Here is a 24,709-nt window from a genome sequence, read left to right as displayed (position 1 = left end):
ACATTCTTATTTGCTTTTCTGACAGCTACTGCACTGAGTGTATGTTTTCACAGAACTATCCACAGTGATTCCAAGATCTTTCTCTTGAGTGTAACAACTAAATTAGTCCCCATTATTTTATACATATAGTTCGGATTATTTTTTCATTACTTTGCATTTATCAGCATTAAAATTCATCTGCCATTTTGCTGCCCAGTCACTTCGTTTTTGGAGCTTTTTGAAGCTCTTTACAGTCTGCTTTGGACTTAACTATCTTCAGCAGTTTGGTGTCACCTGCAAATTTTGTAATCTCATTGTTTACCCCTCTCTTCAGATCATTTATGAATATGTTGAACATGATTGGTCCCAGCATGAACTCGTGGGGGAAACTACTAGTTACCTCTCTCCAGTCTGAAAACTGACTATTTATTCTTCCCCCTTGTTTCCTATCTTTAAATCAGTCATCAATTCATGTGAAGATCTTCCCTTTTATCCCATGACAGTTTATTTTGCTTAAGAGCCTGGTGAGGGATCTTGTAAAATGCTTTCTGGAAATCTAAGTACATGATATCTACTGGATCCCCTTTGTCCATATGCTTATTGACTCCCTCAAAGAATTCTAGTAGATTGGTAAGGCATGATTTTTCCTTTATAGAAACCATGTTGAGTTTTCCCCAACAAAATATGTTCATCTATGTGTTTGACAGTTCTGTTCTTTACTTTAGTTTCAACCAATTTGCCCAGTACTGAGGTTAGACTTATCACCCTGTAATTGCTAGGATCACTTCTAGAGCCCTTTTAAAAATTTGTCATTTCATTAACTATCCTCCAGTCACTTTTACAGAAGATTATTTAAAGGCTAGGTTACAAAACATAGTTAATAGTTCAGCAATTTCACATTTTGAGTTTTTTCTGAAATGTTGGGTGAGTGTCATCCAATCCTAGTGACTTGTTACTGTTAAGTTTATTAATTTTTTCCACAACTTCCTCTAATGACACCTCAATCTGGAACAATTCCTCAAATAATCACTTAAAAAAATGGCTCACATTGGGACTCTCCCTCACCTCCTCAACTGTCAACGCTGAAACAAAGTATTAATTTAAATTCTCTGCAATGATCTTATCATCCTTTAGTGCACCTTTAGAATCTCTATCGTCCAATTGTTTAGAAGGCTTCCTGTTTCTGATAGCCTTAAAAAAAATTGCTTTTACTTTCTAAGTTTTTAGATAGCTCTTCAAATTCCTTTTGGGCCTTCCTAATTATATTTTTACACTTCATTGGATAGACTTTATGTTTCTTTCTATTTTCTTCACTAGGATTTAACTTCTACTTTTTAAACTACGCCTTTTTATCTCTCACAGCTTCTTTTACTGGGTTGTTAAGCAACAGTAGCACTTTTTTGGTTTTCTTCCTGTGTTTTTTTAATTTGGGCATACATTTAAGTTGAGCCTATATTATGGTGTCTTTGAAAAGTTTCCAAGCAGCCTGCAGGAATTTTACTTTTGCCACTGTACCTTTTAATTTCTGTTTAACTAACTTCCTTGATTTTATGTAGTTCACCTTTCTGAAATTAAATGTCATAGTGTTAGGCTGCTGTGGTGTTTTTCCCACCACAAGGATGTTAAATTTAATTATAGTATGCTCACTATTTTCAAGCGGGCCAGGACTAAATTAAGAATCACCTCGCCTCTTGTGGGTTCTAGCTGCTCCAAGAAGCAGTTATTTAAGGTGTCAAAAAACTTTATCTCTGCTTCCTGTTCTGCGTTGGTGTGTGTCCAGCCAATATAGGAGTAGTCATTATTGAGTTATTTATTTTTATAGCCTCTAATCTCCCTTAGCATTTCACAGTCACTATCACTATCCTGCGCACACCTAATTGGAATAGATATGGGCGACACATCTCAAAGAACAACAGTTACCAAAGGTAACTGTTTTATCCTATTGGTTAGCAGTGTCCTTCGAGACCATTTCTGCACGTGAAGTGCCTCTGCAGCTCACACCTGAGGGCACAAAGGGCAGAACAGACTCAGCAATCCCTAAGTTCCTTCTTACTACCCATGGCAGTCAGACAACACCCTTGCAGTATCTGCTTTTCTGTGCAATGAATGCCCTACTTAAACCTTTATCTAATAGAATAGTTGATATAGTAAATGTAGTTTCCTATCTCCCCAGGGATTCCAAATAACACGTCTCAGTTTCTAGGACACATTGCCTCATGATTCATATCACACAAAAACGAGGAGTCAGAAAACTAAAGTGGGTCATTTACAGCATTTGGTGTGGAGATGTGACCTATTTCCACTCTGACTTGATTAGCTCATTAACACAAGAAACTTCTTCCATATATATATAGATATATATACACACACACACACTCCTGCTTCTGTAACTTCCACTCCAATTCATCTGATGAAGTGGGTTTTTTACCCACAAAAGCTTATGCCCTAATAAATCTGTTAGTTTCTGTACTGGTAGCAGTTTGGAGGGAGGCCATGTTGCCTCGCTACACTGCATTCCAACCAGTTGGTAGGCCTGTCAGGCCCTGCTGCAGGGCTGGCCTGCCTTAGTCTAGGGGGGGCTCCAGCTTATAGCCCAAGTACCTGGGCCCTAGCTCACGGTGAGGTAATCAAAAGTCCTAGGGCTCAGGCCCATGCAGCAGTTCACAGGCCTTCTTTGGGACGAGCAATAGTTGAATGACCCATCCCTTGCCTAGGGCAGGATATGAAAACAGTTAAGGGCTCAGATCTCTCTGCAGGCTGAGCAGCACTCCATAAACCCAGGCCCTAGATTAGCGTGGGGCGATAGATAGTTTAAGGGCTCAGACCTGGCTGCAGGCTGAGCAACAGTTTATAAAGCCAAGCCCATGGGCAGGTTGGGGCGATAGACAAACAGTTTAAGGGCTCAGACTTGCCTGCAGGTTGATCAGTAGTCTACAAGCCCAGGCCCTGGGGCAGGGCAGGGCAACAAACAAACAGTTAAGGACTCAGACCTGGCCACAGGTTGAGCAGCAGTTTATAAGCCCAGGTCTTTGGTCAGGGTGAGGCTGTAATCAGTACAAACAGTTCAGCAGCTCAGACCTATCCTCAGGCTGAGCAGGGGACAGGGCTCCTTGCTTTGGCAGAGAACCAACAAGCGCAGGGGTTTTTACCCCAGACAGAGGAAAACCTGCCACCCAAGGTGAGGGGTGGGAGGTGGGATGCAGCGTTCCATTGCATCTCAGCCCAGGGCCCGTATTTGAAATATATTGAACATCTACACAGGATTTACTGCACACATTTACAAGCCACTATTTTTTAACACTGGCTTCCAGGAATTGGATGGCAATTTTTCTAGGGTTCTCCTACAGTCATTATTTAAGTAGGATTCCTAGTACCCAGTACCAACCAATCAGAAAACTGCTTGTTAGTCACCAAAAAGGGAATCTATGTGTACAAACACTCACCTAAAGAGTGTCATCTAGCAGTAGCTGTTCTTCTTTGAGTTGTGTTGTCATGCAGATTCCACACCCCATTATACTTTCCTGTGAATACAGAGTTCTTCTCCTGTGGAATTGGTGAAGGAATTGAGGGACAGATGGGCCTACTTTTCCTGTATGCACTCAGTTGGGGGGGGGGGCAGTTAGGGTACAGGTGTGGCCCTAACAGACACTGTTAGCCAAAAGAATATGGTCTTTTGCACATGAGGTGCATGTGCACCAAGAGTGGAATGATGTGAATACCACAGCTACTGTTGGGTAAGTAACCCTTTATTTCTAAATACAAATTTTGATGGCAAGAATTATATAAAACACATACTTATTAACTTGCTCCTTCTGTACATAATTTACCTCCAGTGAGTATGAGCTTAGTCGATTGGAAAATCCAGGGCTCTCCCCATCAGAAGTTAGATAGCTAAATTCATTATGCTTTTCACTCTTGTGAAAGAAACCCAGGTGGCCTATGGTAATATTTAGTCAATTTCTAACTAATGGTAACTAATGCACCGAGTCATCCAATCCCCCTGATAAATTTCTGAAACAATAGGTCCAATAATCTTGCCTCATGCTGACATAAGGAAGTGACTCAGCATGCCAAATTTTGTGTTTTCACGCCGTTAATGTGCAAATTTATCAGACACTATAGATTTGTTTCAGAAGTATTCAGTCCAAAGTGAAGAGATTATGTACTTTCATATTTCACAGATGAGTTTTGTTTTTGTTAAAGAAGTATGCAGTGTGCTTACAGAGTTATCTGAAATGTTTGTCCATTGTACAACAATAACAATGGCTTTCCACCAAACCATAAATAACATGTTCATATAGATATTTTTACATAAATGTTGCTATAAAGAATCTCTCTAGACTATAATGAATAGGAGATATGTTAAAAAGGAAGTTATTTTAGCAGAATGCAGTGTAAGTAAAACAACATGCTGTTTGTTCTGTTTTTAATACTAAATCTTATTTTCTCCTCAGGTAGCTGAACTGAAGATGGAGTTGAAGTTAAGGGGATTGCCAGTGTCTGGAACTAAAACAGATCTTATTGAGCGCCTGAAATCCTACCAAGATCTTAACAATAATGGTATCAATACTAATAATGTGGTTGCAATAACCACTTCTACTGGTGTCACTAGTAACACAGGGGAGGTAACTGTGGCATTCTCTGTTACAGCATTAAATAAATCAATGGGGAGTTTTCCTTCAGAAACATCGTCTGCTGCAACTGGCTTCAAGTTAGCGCATACTGAAAGCATTAGTTCCCCATTGTCTAATTCACCATCTCCTTCTGAACAATCAAGTCTAAGCACAGATGACACTAATATGACAGATACTTTCACGGAAATGATGACCATGATGTCACCATCCCAGTTCTTAAGTACTTCACCTGTAAAAGTGACTGTTAATGAAGATACTCTGACTCACACCAGTGCAAGCATCTCGAGCATGGAGCTTGATGCAGCAGAAAAGGACCGCAAGCTTCAAGAAAAAGAGAAGCAGATTGAAGAGCTCAAACGGAAACTGGAACAAGAACAGAAACTTGTGGAAATACTGAAAATGCAACTGGAGGTTGAAAAACGGAGTCAGCAGCAGCAATCCCAATCTCCTGCTGACTCTATAACTACTTTGGATCAAAAACAATTAAATTCTGCTATCAAAGATGAAAACACTCTTACTGATTGTTTTAGTCCAAGACAAGCAGTATCTGTAGCTAGCCAGCCTTTAGGACAGCCAGTGTCTACAGGTGGCCAGAACCTAGTTGCTAAAAAGGCTGTCATTATCAAGCAGGAGGTGCCTTTAGCCAAAGCTGAGCCACAGAATGTAATCTCTCAACTCTATGTGAGTTCCCAGAGGCAGCCACAAACAGCAGTTGTTGCCCAGCCTCAAGCTTTACTAACTACCCATGGAACAACACAGTTGCTACTCCCACTGTCTATCCAGGGAACTAATTCAGCCACGTCAGTGCAACTACCAGTGGGAAATATAAAGCTACAGGTATGTTTTCTCTAATTTTAATCATTTAAATTGCCCATTATGATTGTCAACAATGCTACTCCTTTTTATATACAGAGTAGAAAAGTATTATTTATCTACTATATATTTTGGAGAGTTTGTGTGTCTCTGTGTCCATCCGTCTGTGAGTCTGTTTGTTCAAGAACTCCTACTTAATGGTAAAAGCTAAGACATCAAATTTGGAATGCAGGTTTCTCTTCTCATAACTTAAAGAAATGTCAGGGTTTGGTGGTGTCAGGACAATGGGATGTGTCTGGAATTCAATTATTTATCATAACATGGAAAGGGAGGAGCCTAGCAGGATGGAGTTATACTGTAGAATGGCCACAGGGGGGCAGCAAGGGACCAGAGATGGGGACCAGGTCAGCTATAACCCCATTGGCTGGCAAGAGCGGAGAAAGGGACAGCTATCTATTTTATATATATATATATATTTCAGAGAGTTTATCCGCCTGGCCCCAAGCTGTTACAGTGAGAGAAGGCTGGGGTTGTCCTCTCTCTGGGGCAGCCTGCATACTGAACCCCTCATCTCCACCCCAACTCAAGTACAATTATTTAAATGAAGAAAAACAAAACTTATTTGAGTTACGGACCCAAGAAACACTGAGAAAATCTTCTAGTATGCTTAATAATTGTAAAAATAGACTTATTGCACAATGCATTAACTTGAGTGGAAACTATCAAGAGCCAACCTTTTCAGTTAGCTTCTTTTCCCAAAGCCAGGCATTTTCTTGAGTCCATTTTGTGCATTCTAGCAGAGATTTTTTTTAAAATGTCCTTGGTAATTACCCTGCCTGGAGATTAAGCAGATGGAAGGGTGATAGGCCAGGGTTACCTTACATTTAAGTTTCAAGAAACAGGTGTATAAAAAGGGGGTTCTCAGAAGTATCTTATTTAGATTTTCTGATCTATGCTGGATCACAGCATATAACTTGAAATGCGGTCATTTGCAAAACGTGTATGTTTGTTTGTAAAATGTGTATTGGGATTTTTTTTTTCCAAAGTTCAACTGTTTGCCCATCTACTTCTATTTTACTTTCATGTACTCAAGTATTGTGCTGCATAGTTTTGTGAAATCTGAAACAATATTCAAACAGTGTGATTTCTTGACTATTGTACATTATTACTGTTGAGAATTATTGATTATGCCATAACTAAATTGTAAATAGCGAAAACGTTAAATGTCATTGTGTAAATCTAATTTCTCTTTAGGCTCAGTCACAAGCAGGAATTCAGGCTTCATCGCAAGTATCTGCACCTGTTTCTTCTTCTGGTTTAGTTCAGACAGCACCACAGATGCATGGTCGACCATTAAAACAAAATACTGTCACACACTATGTGCTCAGTCAGGCCCAACAGATAAGAAAGGTTTGTGACTACTGAGGAGATATAAATGTGAAATTAGTATATACTGTAATTTGAAGCACTTGTTACCATTTGCTGAAATAGCCTTTCTAAGTCAGACAACATGGTTTACTGGATACTGAAATATGCAGTGGACTAGAAACAATGATTCTTTTGCCTAGTTACTAGGGTGCCCATTTGGGAAACTCAGCTTCCAGGCTCTGCTGAACAGTTTCTATGGGAGAGATTGAGAGACTGATCCCGTATGATATACCTTGGTGATGGGAAATTCTGTTTCAAATTAGTGTCTGGGAATTTGAACCAAAGTCTCCCATATAACAGTGACAGCTGGAGACACTGAGCTAAAGAACATATGAGGGATGAATTTCCTTCTTTTTTTTGTAAGAAAGGCACCAAAGCCAGATCTGGCTAATGCCCAGGCTATGTATCCACAGGGGTGTGAATTCACAGTGGAGGGAAGCACCTCCCCCTAGCCCACAGTTAGGTTCCCAGCTCCCTGTAGGGCCCAAGACTTAGACCATGCCCCTTTCAGACATTTTCTGTTGTCTAGTTTAGGCAGCTTCCTGCTTAGTATGACATCTTGTGTGAATCCTGCTCCTTGGTATGTAACTTGGGTCTGTGGATTCCACTGCACCTGAGGGTACTTATATTTTAGGGATTGTACTGCTGACTCTGTCAGCTTTCTGGATCTAGACACTAACTTTCTCTTTGCACCATATTTTCCCTATGTGGAAAAAGGGGCTGATGGGCCTTAAACTTTAATAACATAAGTATTATGAAAGAAAATTACTATATTAGTACTAGCTATTTTATTTGTTATACAGCACATATTACTGTACTGATGGGATAAAATGTTATTCCCATTTTTCTATTTCTTTTGATTGTGCTCAAATACCAGCTAACCTTCTCAAATAAGATTTTTTTTTTTACCTGAAAGGGATAGACTTCACTGTATTTATGTAGGTTTGATAATCCTGATTTACAAAAAGGAGCCCTTAATGTGACATCTATTTTTAATAGATATTCACTAGGATTTTATATCTGTCTAAGAACTAGTTTTAATCAGAAATTAGTACTATTGTGCTTTATTGGTTGGCCACTAGGTGATGATATTATTTTAAATTGTTTTATGCCTTCAGAAGAACTATTCCATTCTCATGTGCCAGAAACCATTTGTCTCTAAGAACAACATTATTAGATCATGTGCTTCCTGGAAAATCAGAGATGAAAGCAGTTTAGATTTTTGTAAGTATAATTTTCAGCAAAAGTTATTTGTCAGACTCTTCAGGCAGACTGAAGCAGTTTATTATACATTCAGAAACAAGAAGCAATCTTATGGCACCTCGGAGACTAACATTTTATTAGATCATGAGCTTTTGTGTGTAAAATCCACTGCATCAGATGAATTAGAGTGGAAATTAAAGAATCCAGAGTGCATATATATATATATAACAGCAAAAGAAGTTTCCTGTCAATTGTGACTTGCAACATTAAGTCAGGCTAGATGTGTCTCATTCATAGCATGTGATATAGACATGCGATTAATACTGGTCCTGCAATGGACAAGTAACTTCTTTTTGCTGTTATATATACCCTGGATTCTGTAATTTCCACTCCAACTCATCTGATGAAGTGGATTTTACACACACAAGCTCATGACCTAATAAATTTCTTAGTTTCTAAGGTGCCACAGGACTGCTCATTGTTTTTAAACTTATAGACCAACCTGGCTACCCCTCTATAAACTTCAGGTGAGTGAAGGCTTAACTTCACAGAGTCAGAGCCTCTTTCTAGGAACTGCAATGCTGACAGTTGCTCCAGGCTCATTTGCCTGATTCCCTGAAAAATGCAGACAAGTACTGTAGTTATAGAAAAAACACTTTCCTGTGTAGAAGTTTAGCAAACAAATACAAAAGAAAGAAAGCATAATAACTGTTAATTTCCATAATGATTTTAATAATGTTGTTTAACCATCTTTGTGAATATAAAAATATTAGCTGTTGACAAAATATTAAATCTTTGACAGGTTTTCCCACCTAATACATCAAATACAGTATTTCCCTATCAAAATCCACTACAACAGCCTTTTATCAATAAGAAATCAAACACTAGTCCTGATGCTGGAAAGAACCAGGTTTCCTCAGTGCAAAATGGACCTGATAAGGTAAGATTAGCTAACTCTTCTCCACAAGAATGTTGCTACATTTTTTATTAAGAAAATGTAAGCATGAGGAATTAGTTTTGAGTGAATATGAATTTTTTACATATAGAATACATACAATGTATAATCTAGTGTGTAAAAAAACGTAAAATGTTTTTTTCAGTTACAGACTAACACAGCTACGCCTATGAGACATATAGTATGTGATAACTTTTAACTAGATAGTTATCTGACTGGAGAACTAGTGGAGATCTAATATTTATATAGCTAATTCCCTTAAGAATAGCTTATTTTACCTATGTGCTAAACTTGTTTGTCCATTATGTTGTTGTTTCACACAGCCTCACTCACCAGCTGAGTCCCAACCATATATCATACAACACTCTCTATTCAGCAATCCAGGAACCAAGACAAAAGACCCTCCACGTTATGAAGAGGCCATAAAACAGACCCGCAATATGCAGGCATGTCAACAAGAGGTAGGCAAAATAAGGGAAAATAACTATGGGTATGTCTACACTACAGAGTTAGTTCGAACTAACGGATGTTAGTTCGAACTAACTTTAATAGGCGCTACACTAGCGCTCCGCTAGTTCGAATTTAATTCGAACTAGCGGAGCGCTTAGTTCTAACTAGGTAAACCTCATTTTACGAGGATTAAGCCTAGTTCGAACTAGCTAGTCCGAATTAAGGGCTGTGTAGACCCTTAATTCGAACTAGTGGGAGGCTAAGGCTTCCCAGGTTTCCCTGGTGGCCACTCTGGCCAACACCAGATGCCCTGCCGGCACTGCTTCCGGCCATCCTTAAGCCTGGTTCAGGGTCCATTTAATGTGGACATGCTAGTTCGAATTAGCAAAACGCTAATTCGAACTAGTTTTTAGTTCTAGATGCGTTAGTTCGAATTAGCTTAGTTCGAATTAACTAATTCGAACTAAGTTAGTTTGAATTAGCGCTGTAGTGTAGACATACCCTATCAGATCCTTTTTCCCCTTTTAACATAGATTATTATTGGTCTGAATGCCAAGATTTCCCTGTATGCACTCCATTGCTTGGACTTACCCTGTTGATATTTAGATATATATATTGATCTTCACTCCCAGGGCTGGGTTTTTCATGATTCTGTTAACAGAATTTATTCTTTAGAGACAATTATTTCAAATCTACTAAATATTGATTGTTTCGCTGTATATTAGCTGGATGGAAATTATTAATGTGTGATACTAAGAATCTTAGTTAACTCATAAATCAAGTCTGATACCTTGTTACCTAGCTAGCAATAACTATCCTTCGAATGATGCTCTTCAGCTCTTAAAGAGTTTGTCTGACCCTTGATACCTTGAAATGACCAAGTGAAAAGTATACAGTTTATTTCTTTCCATTGTTTGTATTTCTTTGTGAAATTATTATGAGGCATGTTGGAGAGTGGGCCTTAAAGTATCACCATGACGTAATTCATGTTGGCAATAAGGAGACTTCAAAACAGTTGCAAGAGAAGATGCTCTTCTGGTTTGTTTCTATTTCATTGTAATAATTACTATAGACATCTCATCTCTATTTTTTAAAAATAAATTTATAACCAGTAGACCACCCACAAATCTTGGCTGGTGCTTATATGATAGAAGAAGCCACTGTTTGAAGAGGTATCAACATACAGTCCATGGGTCAGATCCAGTCTTTCAAACCCCAATAGGAGCCTTGGGCAAACACCCGGCCTCCTGTGTCCCAAATGCCACTCAAAGTGTCTGGCTGCAGGAACTATGTGTGTCCGACATAGTGGGACATTGGTGGGGGAGGAGAGAAGGCATTTTCTGCCATCATCCCCAGCACAATCTCACAGCTCCCACTGGCTGGAACTATCTGGGTCATGCTTATTCCCCAGGGGGGACATAGTACGCAGCAAGTGAGATGTTTATGGTCACCAAAGCCAGCTGTTTGCAGCAGCGAGCAGGGGCGTGGCAGGCAAGGAGCCTGCTTAAGGGTCCCATTGGGCTGCAGGGCTGCAGCTACCTAAAGTAAGTCACCTAAACCATCTCCTGGCCAGAGCCTGCACCTGGCACCCTACCCCTCCCACACACCAAACCTGTGCCCCTCCCTCCCCCCCCCCCCCCGCATGAACCTCTACCCCAGGTCACAGCCTAAACCCTCTGTATCCTCACTCCCAGATCCATACCCCATGCCAAACCCTGCACCTCAATCCTTTGCCCCAGGTCACAACCCCCTCCTGCTGAAGGCCACAACCTAAGCCCCTGCACCAGGTCACAACCAATGTTCCCTCTAATCTTTTCCATCCATGTTTGGATTTTTTCCATCAATGTGCTGAATAAATTTTATGTGCACTGAGGCATTTGTGACTATGCATCACCAATAGAAACACAAAACCTAGCTGTGGAAGCTCTGATAATCAGCTGGGCAGCATTTGAATTTTTTCTGAGTAGCCACACAAGCACACAGCTTACGGGGAACACTGGTCCAACTGCATCCTACACTCCTTCAGGTCAGAAACCTCTTCTGCACCCATACTCCCTTCCAGACTTTGCACCCCAGTCCTGTGCCTCAGGTCATAACCTCCTCCTTCTCCCAAACTCCACACCAGCTCCTGCACCCTAGTCCCTTACCACAAGCTCCTTTCTGCACCCAACCTCCATCACAGACCCTGTACCTCCTCCGTTAATATCATGGAATAGTGTGGACTTTGACCACTTACCAAATTCGTGGAGTGACCCCCCCCCCCCCCATCAACAATTATTTCCCATCCCTGCCATTAACCATAGGTGTTATAAATATATCAACATTATTTGTATTATTTTTTAAATAAACTTCTCCTTGCTTTTCTGCATTTTCCTGATTGGTCTTCTGTTAGCTTCCTCAGTGACAAATCTATAACATATATGACAACCATCATCTATTATGATTCAAAGTATTTAAAAGTATGGCATTATTCCAGCTTTTATTGATGAGCATGAAGTCATTTTTTTTTAATAGAGAACATAATACAAGCTAAGTGTTATTGAGGGAAGCTGGCATCAGTCACATCTTGGATTGAGATCTGCATGATAAGAAATAACTTGTAAAAAAACGAGTAGTCCTGTAGCACCTTAGAGACTAACAAAAATATATGTCTTGTATCACAATCTTTTGTGGACAAAACCCATTTATTAATCTCATCTGAAGAAGTGGGTTTTGTCCATGAAAGCTCATGATACTATCGGACTACTCGTTTTTTTTAAAGTTGTTTTTAAAGTTACAGACTAACATGGATACCCCTCTGAGAATAAGAAATTATAAGAAATACTCTCTGTTACAGATTTCAAATGCACACAGTCAGCAGATGGATGATCTCTTTGATATCCTCATTAAGAGTGGAGGTAAGTCAGATTGACATTATGTGTAATGTATAGACAAAACTATTTAAAAAACTGACAGGAATTAGAACAAAGTTAAAATGCAAAAGGAAGAAAATAGTAAGAAAGAATATGTGGTCACTTACATCCACTGGAGCAAGTGGATATTTAGCTACCAACTGTGGCATTTATTCTTCTTCTTCAGTTCTCTAAGAATACTCTACCTAAAGGCAAAGTACTTCAGATACTAAAGTTCTATTAGCACCGAGGAAAATAATCACTCATGCCTGTGCCCAACCTAACTGCTGCTGTAGAAGGCTGTCAGTTGTGATTCTTTTGCTTTAGACTAGGGATGTTAATGTGTACATGGTTCATCGATAAGCCTGGGTTCATCAGTTAATACACATGGTTACATAAATACACTCCCCTGCTGCCTCTGTATCATGCGTACTAGCTCCCATGGAACCACTTGCCCCCTTGCTGTCTCCTACTCCCCATGAGCACCAGCTCCTGTGAAGCTGCCTGCCCCCCACGCTGCTACCTCTGATACAGAGGCAGCAGTGCGGGATGGGGGCAGGCCGGAGTCAGTACGCGTGGGGAGTCAGCTTTTAAGCTGGCTCCCCACGTGTGCCAGCTCCGTGGAGCACCGGCTCCCGCCTGGCCTCTCCCCCCACATGTAAATTTCAGCAGTTACATGTTTACAAAAATAAACATAGTTTAACATCCCTACTTTAGACAGTAACAAAATATCTCTACTATACAAGTAGTATAGTATTGTATATTGTAATTAGATAGCTATTAAGGTTTCACCTCTCATTTCCAGGTATGTGAAACAAAAGAAGATTTGTATTAATATATTTAAAACAAAAATTAAAAGATTTTAATCAGATTACAGTATCTAAACTGAGTCAGGGCATGGTTTACTGTTATTTCAATAAAGCCACTCAGTGCCCAGCTATTCAGCTATTTCCCCAATAGGGAAAGATGAACAGTTGAAATATGTTCAAAGTATTCTAGGGTATTTATCACTATGGTATCTTTAGTTTAGTAGCAGGTTCCAGCTAGTGATAATTATTGAAGGACAATCCCATATCCAGAGTCTTACAAACATATACTTCTTCTTCGAGTGGTCCCCGTGGGTGCTCCACTCGTGGTGTCGGGCCCGTCCCGGCGCCATGGATCGGAGACTTGCATAGCCGTGTTTTTCTGGACTGCGCATGTGCGAGCAGCAGCTCGCACTGGTTGCTTTTGATCTGTTGCACACAGTCCAGCCCTGCTCAGTTCCTTCCAACCGCCCTCGGTCAGGAACGGAGCTTCACTCTCTCCCTCAGAGTTCTCCTTTCCTCAGATCTGTATATTCTTCTTCTAGTGGCCCCGGGGGTGCTCCACTCTAGGTGTCGGGTCCCATCCCAGCGTTGCGGCTCGGAGATTTTTCATCGCCGTGTTCTGCGGGCTCACGCATGAGTGTTTCCCCAGTGCGGCGTTGGCGCCTTTGATAAGTCGCGTGCGAGCCGGCAACCATCAGTTCCTCTCGACCGCCTAAGGTCTGAGCTCCCTGAGTTCTCTCTTCAGAAATGGTTTTAGTTAGTTTCTACATCTGTAAATAGTTAAAATTGTTAGTGTTAGTCGTGTTCCTGTTACTTTGTTCTTCTGTTCAAAAAAAAAAGTTTTTTTCTCTCAAGCCGCTTCTCATAAAGCACTGCACAAAGTGTTAAACTTGAAATTGACGAGTATTCACGCGGGGTTTACACAGGCATTTAATCTGTAACCGTACTGAAAATGCCTGGATCGACGGGATTCAAAAAATGTTTGGCATGCCATGAGCCCATTCCAACGGCTGACGGCCATGACACCTGCATCAGGTGCCTGGGGGAAGCTCATGTCCCCGAGAAGTGCACCCATTGCCACAAATTAACATCAAGAGCCCGGAGGGAGCAGGAGATGAAAATAAGAATGCTGATGTTCAGGAAGGCATTGTAGCCTGACCCGATCCCTCCTGCAACCACGAAAGCCCCTGAACAAAAGCAGAAGGCGGCTTCCCTGGGACCAGTGGGCTCAAAGCGATCAAAGCCGTCTCCAGCGCAATCCCTCCCTCCAGCAGCTACAATGTCTGCAGGGGCTTCCAAAGTGACCCCTGGGGGGTCTGGACAATCTGCTGGGGCGGCCATCAGAGAGTCCCCACTGCCGAGAGCGACTTCGGATTCATGCACCACTTTATGTACACTTGGGATGTACACACCCTCCTTCAAACGTAGACGTTATTTCCCTTATCAACGAAGATATGATTTTAATTTCTCCAGACAACAATCACGTCCCTTCGACAATCAATGCCCTAGACAACGTCCTCAGCACAAATGACCCCAACAGTGCCGTTCGACCAGTCAGTCATCAACTAAGCAGCAGATTTGACTTGTCTGTCGAGGATGCAAACCAGCTGCCCACAATCAACACGGAAAACGAGACTCTTCATCTTTTTCACCATCGCCTACGGTCATTTTATCATTGTTGGTCAGACATCATCACGGACAGATGGGTACTAGAGGTAGTGCAGTCTGGCCTCTCCATCTCCTTTCTCTCTATTTCCTCTACCACTCCCCCTACCTCGTCCCTCTTCAGGGACCCCTCTCACAAGCAACTGCTGCAACAAGAGGTTTGACGTTTGCTCGACATTGGCGCAATAGATTGGGAGTGACAATATTCCCCTATTTGGACGATTGCTTCATGAGAAGCACGACGTTTACGGAAACATGCCATATGGTTCGAACACTGTCTAACACATTTGCTGCTCTGGGCCTTCTCATAAATGTGAAGATGTCATCACTAGTTCCGTCCCAGAACCTCGTCTTTATAGATGCACAACTCGATTCCACCACGGCATGAGCATACTTACCAACGGAACTTTTTACGGTAATCAAAGACCTGGTGCATACTGTGGTATTCTCTCCGACAATTCCCACGCGCATTTGTCTACAGTTCATAGGACATATAGCTGCTGCCACCGTCATAGAGCAGAATGCAAGGTTACGTTTTCATTGCCTCCACCACTGGCTGGCCACCGTTTATGTTCCGGCGAAGCACAGTGTTCACAGGCCAATAGTGGTGCCACAGTATGTCCAGGAGTCCCTATCGTGGTGGGCAACCCGGCCAATCTTCTCATGGGTGTTCCGTTTCATCACCCACAACAAAACAAATAACAACAGATGCCTCCCTAACGGGTTGGGGGGTTCACAGGGACAGTTTCATGGTCCAGGGACGATGGTCGACACAGGAAATGCTACTGCATATCAATGTCCTCGAGTTGAGAGTGGTGCGCCATGCTTGCAAGCATTTTCAGTTACATATTCGGAATACAACTACCAGGATTTTGAAGGACAATGTGGCAACCATGTTTTACGTCAACAGACAAGGAGGTGCCCGGTCTTGTTCTCTTTGTGCGGAGAGCATTTGCTTATGAAATTGGTGTGGTAACAACACCATTCTAACAGCCTCGTATCTTCCAGGTGTCGACAACTTAATAGCAGACTCTCTCAGCAGGCGTTTCCCACACGACCACGAGTGGAAGATTTGCACAGACATGCTGACTCGTATTTTTTCCCGGTGGGGGTTTCCGGCGATAGATTTATTCGCGACAGAACACAATTCGAAATGTCCCGCCTATTGTTCAAGAGCCGGAATAGGACATAATTCCCTGAGGGACACCTTCCTTCTCCACTGGGGAAAGTTGTTACCATATGCCTTTCCCCCAGTAGTCTTAATTTCCAAGGTTCTCAAGAAAATCAACACAGACAAAGCTCGGGTAATCCTTCTAGCTTGTCAGCCTTGGTTCTCAATGCTCCACCATATGTCAGTGAGAGTACCATATCCTCTGCTGTCTCTTCCAAATTTATTGACCCAAGACAACAGATCTCTCAGTCATCCGAGACCCGAAGTTCTGCACCTCACAGAGTGGATGCTTGTTGGTTTACCGACTCCAAGCAGTCCTGTTCTCAGTGAGTCAGGGAAGTGTTAATGCATAGTAGGAAACAGTCTACCCGAACAGCTTATACAGTTAAGTGGTCCAGATTCCAAGCATGGTGCGCGGATAACAATATAGATCCTCGTTGCGCAACTCTACCCTGTATATTAGAATACCTCTTGCAACTGCATGACAATGGCCTAGCAGTCGCATCTCTACAAGTACATCTGGCAGCAATTAATGCATTCCATCATAGGGATGAGGATGTCTCCTTGTTTGCTCACCCTATTACAAAAAGGTTTTTGAAGGGGCTCTCGAACCTTCATCCTCTGTGGAGACCTCCTCCACCTCTATGGAACTTGGATCTAGTCCTAGAGTGAGATAGCAGCTTTTATGGCCTCACCTCCATATACAGTTTTTTCCAAGGATTCAGTGACATTGAGGACCCATCTGGCATTTATTCCACAGGTTTCTTCTGAATTCCACATAAATGAGCCGGTAGTTTTACCATGTTTCTTCCCTAAACCCCATACCTCAATGCAAGCAGTGCTGCTACACACATTGGATATGAGAAGATCCTTAGCATTTTACATTGACATTGGTTTTAGGAAGACAGACCGCTTGATAGTATCATTAGCACACCGTTCAAGGGGACAACCTCTATCTTCTCAGTGCATCTTGAGGCTCATAGTTTCATGTATATCCATGTGTCACACGCTACGAGGGAAGCCTCTCCCTTCTCTTCCGAGGGCGCATTTTACTAGAGCAGTTGCTACTACCACAGCTTTTCTGAGTGGAGTGTCTTTTCATGACATTTGCAGAGCAGCAACGTGGTCTTCTAATGTGACTTTTATGAAGCACTATGCTATAGTCAATCAGTTTGCTTCAGACTCTTCTGTGGCTACAGCAGTACTTAATCGTGCTGGTAGTCTTGATTCTGAAGCGCTCTAACTCTGTCCTAGGTACTGCTCCGGAGTCACCTAGAGTGGAGCACCCACAGGGCCACTCAGAGAAGAAAAAGAAGTTACTCACCCTGTGAAGTAACGATTGTTCTTCGAGATGTGCCCTGTGGGTGCTCCATGACCCGCCCTTCCTCCCCACTCCGGAATTGTTTATTTGTTTCTTTCAGATGAGCGGGTGAAAGGAACTGACAGTTGTCGGCTCGCGCGTGGCTGATCAAAGGCGCGAACACCGCTCTGGGGAAGCACGCATGCGCGAGCTGGCGGAACACAGCTATGAAAAATCTCCGAGCCGTGGCGCCAGGACGGGACTTGACACCTAGAGTGGAACACCTACGGGGCACATCTCGAAGAACAATTGTTACTTCACAGGGTGTGTAACTTCTTTTTAGTTTACCAAAGCAAGTTTCTTTTACCCTTCACAGTTTCTATTCTGGTTCAGTGTTCTTTCAGACAAACAAAAAAACTGTTTTTCTCACAGTGGGGGTACGCCCCTTGTGAGAGATGCCTGGGTCTCTGGGCTTTAAGAAATGTGTGGTCTGCAGAGAGCTTATGCCAGTGTCACACGGGTATGAGAAGTGCATCGGCTGTTTGGGAGAGGCACATGTACCTCAGCGCTGTCAGCATTGCTGTAAACTGATAGCCAGAGCCTGCAAGGATAGAGACAGTCGCTTGAAGATGCTGTCTATAGATAAGGCGTTGCAGCCTGCTGAGCCATCTACCTCTGTGGGTCACAAGCGCCCCAGCATGGGTAGTGAGGCGTCTGCCTCAAAAAAATCCCCAACCTGGTCTCTACCTATGGCGTTTAGTACCGGGCGGGGCTTAAAATGGGGCTTGGGCATGTCAGGAGCAGCCAGAATGGGATTGCAGCGGCTGCTGGACACAAACGTAAAAAAACCGCCGCAGCCGGCACCAAGAGCACAATCTGCACCGGCCTCCCTCAGAGCCACGTAAACTGACAGCCACATCGCTGGCACTGAGGGCTTCAGCATGGGCAGCAGGATCAGCTGTGAAGCCGGCACCAGCAGCAGGGACAGCTGAGAAGCTGGCGGTGCCAGCAGCAGGATCAGCTGTGCAGCTTGCGATGCCGGCAGCAGGCTCAGCTATGAAGCCTGCACTGGCAGCAGGATCAGCTGTGAAGCCTGCGGTGCCGGCAGCAGGATCAGCTGTGAAGCTGGCACTGGCAGCAAGAGCAGCTGCGATGCCTCCAGCACCAGCAGCTTTGATTCAACAAGGGAGCTTGCCTGCACCAGAGCAAGCTCCATTAGCATCACAAAACCCGGTACTGCTGCAGGCTAGTAACACAGCAGCACAGGGGAAACCTGTGAACAGACAATGGAGCATTCAGGGCTTAATTCCCTGGCTTTCTCACCTGGGCCACCCCCCTCCCTGCCAGCACATCATCAGCATTACAATAGGGCAGGCAGCCCAGCTTCTTCTCCTAGCTATTCCTGCTACAGAGAGCCAAGATATAGGGAGAGGAGGCTCTCTTTCTGAGTCCTCATCTCCAAGACACTCACTACATCATTCACGGTCTCCCATCCAGTCACCAAGACAGCACTACTATACAAGATATAGTGTTCTCTTCCAGGCATTCATCACCAGCACACTCAGAGCGGTACTACGGTCATTACCACAGGGGATACTATGACCCTATTCATCATGACCAGACCTCCTAATGCTACAAGAGAGACACATGCTGCTGTTCATCTAACGATTCTCACTTACCTCCAGTGCCTCAACGCAATCAGTCATCGCCTCCTCCTCCGAAGAGCCCAACAATTCAGTTGGAACACTGAGCCCCAAGAGAGTCAGCTGTCAGACCCAAAGGATCCTCAGCAGGGTCCTTCACCAACTGACCACTCATCATCTTCTCCGGAGGTGGCGGTGATCCCAGCTGATGTCTCCTCAGCAGATAACCTGAAACAATTTCAGAATTTGTTCAAACGCATTGCAGGGAGTCAAGAGGTGAGGTTAGAGGATGTTGCTATGAAACAACACCGCCTCTTAGAAAATCTACACCTGAAGCAACGCAATAGAATTGCACTTCCCATTGATGAGGCGATCATGGAGGTCGCAGAGGAAATTTGGCAGACTCCAGCATCCACTCCCACAACAAGTTAAAAAAAAAGCGGATAGGAAGTATTTTGTCCCTTCTAAGGGTTTGGACTTTGTGTTTAACCACCCTCAACCTAATTCATTGGTGGTCGATGCAGTGCAACATAGATCAAAGGTGCCACAGTATAGAAATACCATTCCAGAAAAAGATAATAAGAAATTAGATATCTTTGGAAGGACCGTGTATTCATCAGTGATGCTACTACTATGCATCTCCAATTATTCCGCTCCCTGAATCAGAAAGACCACTACTCAAATCCATAGCATAAGAGGGGTACGCAGCATGCACAGCTGCGCTGGAGATCGTCATGGATGTGGCGGGCACTGCTGCAAAAGTCACTGCAACGGGTGTGGCAATGAGAAGATCTTCATGGTTGTCATCTGCAGCAGTCCCTAAGGAACTCCAGAATAAGGTTGAGAACTTACCTTTGATAAACATAAGCTCTTCGCTAACAAAACAGACGAGGACCTGCACTCAGGGAAAGATTCCCAAACTACGTTTCGCACACTAGGGATGTATACACCCCCCTTCAGATGAAGGCGTTATTATACTTCCCAAAAACAATATGATTTCTCCTTCCATAGGCAGCAGCCTCGTACCCAGGAGCATCCAAATGGGTATTGGAAATTGTAGCTTCCGGTCTCACCATTCCCTTTCTCTCATCCCACCCATCCCATCCCTCTTCAGGGACACATTTCACGAAGATCAGTTGAAACAAGAGGTCCATCGGTTGCTCTCCATTGGAACTATAGAGAGAGTTCGCAAGGAATTCCAGGGGAAAGGGTTCTACTCTCAGTATTTCCTTACTCCAAAGAAGAATGGAGGATGGAGACCTATCTTGGATCTACGAGGTCTAAACTGATACCTCCGGAAACAACGCTTCAAAATGGTCACCCTAGCTATAATTATAACAGCTCTGAATGAGGGAGATTGGTTCTCAGTCTTCGACCTACAGAATGCTTATTTCTACATTGCAATACATGTGGTGCACAGACGATTTCTTCATTTTACAGTGGCAGACGAACACTTTCAGTACAAAGTGCTTCCATTTGGCCTGGCAGGTACTCCCAGGGTATTTTCTAAAACCTTGGCAGTTGTAGTAGCTCATCTACGCAAAGAAAGGATGACAATTTTTCCCTATCTGTACGATTGCCTGCTCAGAGGTCGCACTCATGCAGAGGTGTCCAAGGCAGTGAAAATAACAATCCAGACATTCAAGTCTCTCGGCATTGTTATAAACATAAAAATCAGTTCTGGAGCCAACTCAGAACTTGATTTTTATAGGGGCGCAGCTAGATGCAACGGCAGCCCGCACATACTTACCAGCAGAGTGCTTCCATGCAATTCAAGACCTAATAAACACTGTCACGCATCCTGCAATGATGCCATTACACATTTGTTTGCAGTTGATGGGCCATATGGCGACTGCTACTCTCGTTGTCCAACACGCGAGGTTACATTTCAGATGCCTCCAGCACTGGATAGCTTCAATTTACATTCCAGAAAAACACAGTGTCCACAAATCAGTGACTCTACCACCACACGTCAAGGCGTACCTGCAATGGTGGACCAAACTGGAAAATTTGTTGCAGGGTGTCCCCTTTCATCGTTCCCAACCTTCAAAGCAAATAACCACCGATGCCTCTCTTATGGAGTGGGGTGCCCACATGGACAACCTAACAGTCCAAGGCAAATGGTCCAAAGTAGAAATGTTGCTGCACATCAACATGCTAGAACTGCGGGCAGTATTTCGAGTGTGCAAGCATTTCAAATTGCGCATAAGGGGCACAACAACCAGAGTGCTCACAGACAATGTGGCAACGATGTACTATGTCAACAGACAAGGCGGGGCTCGTTCTCAGTCTCTTTGCACAGAAGTAATTCACTTGTGGAATTGGTGTATCCACAACAAGATGTTCCTTATAGCATCGTAATTACCTGGAGTAAACAGCATCATTGCAGATTCACTAAGCAGGCAGTTTCCCCACGATCACGAATGGGAGATCCGAACCGACATTCTATATCGGATCTTCTGGCATTGGGACTTTCCATCAATACACCTGTTTGCAACACAAGACAATGCAAAATGTCCGAGATATTGTTCCAGGGCAGGAATAGGTCACCATTCCTTGGGAAACACCTTTCTCCTTCATTGAGGAACATCATTACTTTATGCCTTCCCACCAGTGGTACTCATACCCAAGATTATAGTGAAAATCACCATGGATGCGGCTCACGTGATCCTCATAACTCCAGCGTGGGATCACCAACCATGGTATTCGATAGTTCATCAGCTGTCGATCAAAACCCCATACCATCTTCCCGTTTTCCCAAACCTGCTAATGGAATGGCTCCCTTCGGCACCTGAGACCCAAAATCTTACATTTGACAGCTTGGATGCTAAGTGGTTCACGACATTCGAGAACCTCTGCTCCGACCCAGTTAAGCATGCACTAATGTCTAGCAGGGAGAGCTCCACACGGGCCTCATACTCTGGAAAGTGGACTGGTGTGTCAAAAATTATATTGATCCACATTTTTCACCGTTGCATAAAATACTCAACTATATACTACAACTGCAACAAGGCTATAGCCTCCTTATGAGCACACCGGGCAGCGATCATGGCCTTTCGTCACATGATAGATGGAGTTTCCGTGTTCTTGCACCCCATAACAAAACGGTTCCTGAAGGGTCTTACGAATCTCAACCCACCACAAAGGCCTACACCACCTTCCTGGAATCTCGATATTGTGCTAGAGACGTTGATGCACCCGCAATTCGAACCGATGGCTACAGCTTCTCTTCACCTGCTTACAATTAAATCTCTCTTTTTACTAGCTTTGACTTCGGCACGTAGAGTGAGCGAGCTTGCAGCCCTCATGTCATCACCTCCTTATACCATATTTACAAAAGATTCGGTCACCTTAAGAGCTCACCCGGCATTCCTTCCTAAAATATGCTCGGACTTTCATATCAACGAGCCCACTGTTTCCGCCCCAAACCGCATACTTCATCAAGTGAGGCCATTCTACATACCCTGGAGGTCCGTAGAGCACTAGCCTTTTATACTGACAGAACACGGGATTTCCGCAGGATGGACCGTCTCATTGTGTCACTGGCGGCCCGATCCAAGGATCAACCACTCTCATCCCAACGCATTGTGAATTTAATAGTGACATGCATTACCACATGCTATTCTTTACATAATAAACCACTCTTGGCTCAACCTAAAGCACACTCCATGAGAGCAGTAGCCATGTCTACAGCTTAAGAGGTGTACCGTTTCGGGACATTTGCCGGGCAGCAACATGGTCCTCCAATGAAACTTGCATGAGACATTATGCAATTCTGCATCACTAGGCTTCAGACTCATCGGTGGCAACAGCAGTACTTCCGTCTGTTAAGAAACCATAATTCCGAACCGCGTTTCTCGCTGGAGTATTGCTCCAAAGTCACCACGAGTGGAGCACCCACAGGGACCACTCAAAGAAGAAGATGTTACTCACCTTCGTGCAGTAACGATTGTTCTTCGAGATGTGTCCCTGTGGGTGGTCCACGACCCTCCCTCCTCCCCACTTCGGAATTGACTTTTTATTGTTTCAGAAACTCGGGCGGATGGAGGAACTGAGCGGGGCCAGACCGCGTGCAACAGAACAAAGGCAACCGGCGCAAGCTGCTGCTCATGCATGCGCGGTCCAGCAGAGTACGGCTATGCAAGTCTCCGATCCATGGCGCCGGGACGGGCCCGATACCACAAGTGGAGCACTCATGGGGACACATCTCAAAGAACAATCGTTACTGCACAAAGGTGAGTAACTGCTTCTTATTCATATTCCACTCATCAATCATTCTAAAAAGTGTTTCCTCCCCATTTCTTCAGAACAGTGTTTCTCAGTGAATCATGGACTGGTGCTGGTCCTTCGTATCAAAAAACTTTTGAAACAGTGCTCTAGAATAAAGACAATTCTATACAATCTTTTTCTGAGCTCTTTCATATACATCTCACTCCCTCATGACACCTTGCAGCCTTAATCTTAGAATGTGAGCAGGCCTGGGTAACCACTTCAGTCACTTGCTTTGGGTAATTTGTGTAAGTGGTAAAAGCTTTCAGTTGCTTCCTCTTTCCAATAGGATTCAATAATAATCTCCAGGGTTAGTATCCTTGATGTGTTTCTAGCTCTGCTGACATGAGTCCTGTGTATTACTGATATCACATCAAGCCAATTGCAGTTGCAAAGTTTTTGCATCTGCCATCTAAGGAAAACATGCCCTCTAATTCTCACCATTCTTCGTGTCTGCTAACAGTATTGTAGCATTGTTGTTCTGTAGAATGGAAGAAAAGGAGACACACACAGAATGTTTCATAGTAGAATCTGGAAAAGACAATATATACAGAATAAACAATGTTCCAATAACATTTTCAGTTCTAATGTACACAAATAACACATAATATGACCATTAAAAAATCTATTGGAAAAGTAGGCATAAAATGTGTAGAAATACACATTAGTTAATGGCTAACTTCCTGTCCCATTAAATCCAGTAAATTAAAGTGTGACATAAGTAATCTTCCAGTAAGCATTTAAGCTAAAAATCAGAAAGCAACTCTAAATGGAAGAATTTTGCAAACTAGCCTTGGCATAAAATGTATATAAAATTCATTGTAGGTTGAGAAATGCTTACTGTACTCAAAGGGAAATGTTCTGATGGCAAGCAATACAATCAATGTAATATTTCTTGTTGCTTCCATAAAGATATTGATGAGTGTCAAGATGTTTAAAAAAAAAGAAGATTATTGGGCATTAGCTGGAATTTTAACCATATCCTAAAATCCACAGTATTCTTGCTAGGCAAAGTTAATTGAATCATTAAGAATAAACTTGAATTACACAATCCAGGAATTGTAAAATCTGAAAGACAAAACAGCTGACTGTACAGACTAACCATAATATAAAACCTTTGTAATGACCAACTGAGGCTATTATGAAAAATTCAAACATCTTTATACAGAATAATCAAGCTTTGTTTTATGTTCACAAATGGTTCTAATGCTGCTTCCCAAACCATATTCATGCTGATGGCTCTATGCTTCTCACTTTCAAATAATGTAAATTTATAGGATATGATGAAGACCACATTATTTTATTATGCTTACAAAAATGTATATAAGCATTTATAGCAGAGGGTACGAAATTAATACTTGACTAGCATTTGAGTCATTTGCCAAATCCTGTAAATTTTGCAAGAAAATTAAGAAAAACTATCTTGATAATAATGACTTGTAAAGTTATGTAAATTGTTCTGTTTGCCTCTTCGAGAACTTATGCAGTTAGGCTACATC

At 42.9% G+C, this 24,709-nt stretch overlaps 1 protein-coding gene and 1 long non-coding RNA gene across 18 annotated transcripts in view; one reads left to right on the top strand and one right to left on the bottom strand.

The window, feature by feature from the left end:
• Positions 1 to 24,709, bottom strand: part of LOC142818589 (uncharacterized) — a 64,783-nt gene that overhangs the window by 20,309 nt on the left and 19,765 nt on the right. The window lies entirely within an intron of this gene.
• MRTFB (myocardin related transcription factor B) overlaps positions 1 to 24,709 on the top strand; it is a 266,743-nt gene that overhangs the window by 238,335 nt on the left and 3,699 nt on the right. For 15 of the 17 annotated variants that reach the window (XM_075899337.1, XM_075899342.1, XM_075899334.1 and 12 more), the window contains 5 exons: positions 4,434 to 5,450; positions 6,681 to 6,836; positions 8,860 to 8,997; positions 9,336 to 9,473; positions 12,299 to 12,359. In XM_075899337.1, coding sequence (XP_075755452.1) covers positions 4,434 to 5,450; positions 6,681 to 6,836; positions 8,860 to 8,997; positions 9,336 to 9,473; positions 12,299 to 12,359 — 1,510 coding nt within the window. Of the gene's footprint in view, positions 1 to 4,433; positions 5,451 to 6,680; positions 6,837 to 7,972; positions 8,079 to 8,859; positions 8,998 to 9,335; positions 9,474 to 12,298; positions 12,360 to 24,709 lie in introns of those variants that run through there. The other 2 variants (XM_075899344.1, XR_012896130.1) reach the window with 2 other exon arrangements.

The sequence above is a fragment of the Pelodiscus sinensis genome, chromosome 16 (genome assembly GCF_049634645.1).
Source record: "Pelodiscus sinensis isolate JC-2024 chromosome 16, ASM4963464v1, whole genome shotgun sequence".
Taxonomy (NCBI): domain Eukaryota; kingdom Metazoa; phylum Chordata; order Testudines; family Trionychidae; genus Pelodiscus; species Pelodiscus sinensis.
The sequence above is the reverse complement of the archived record's forward strand: the minus strand, read 5'-3'. Positions and strand labels throughout refer to the sequence as shown.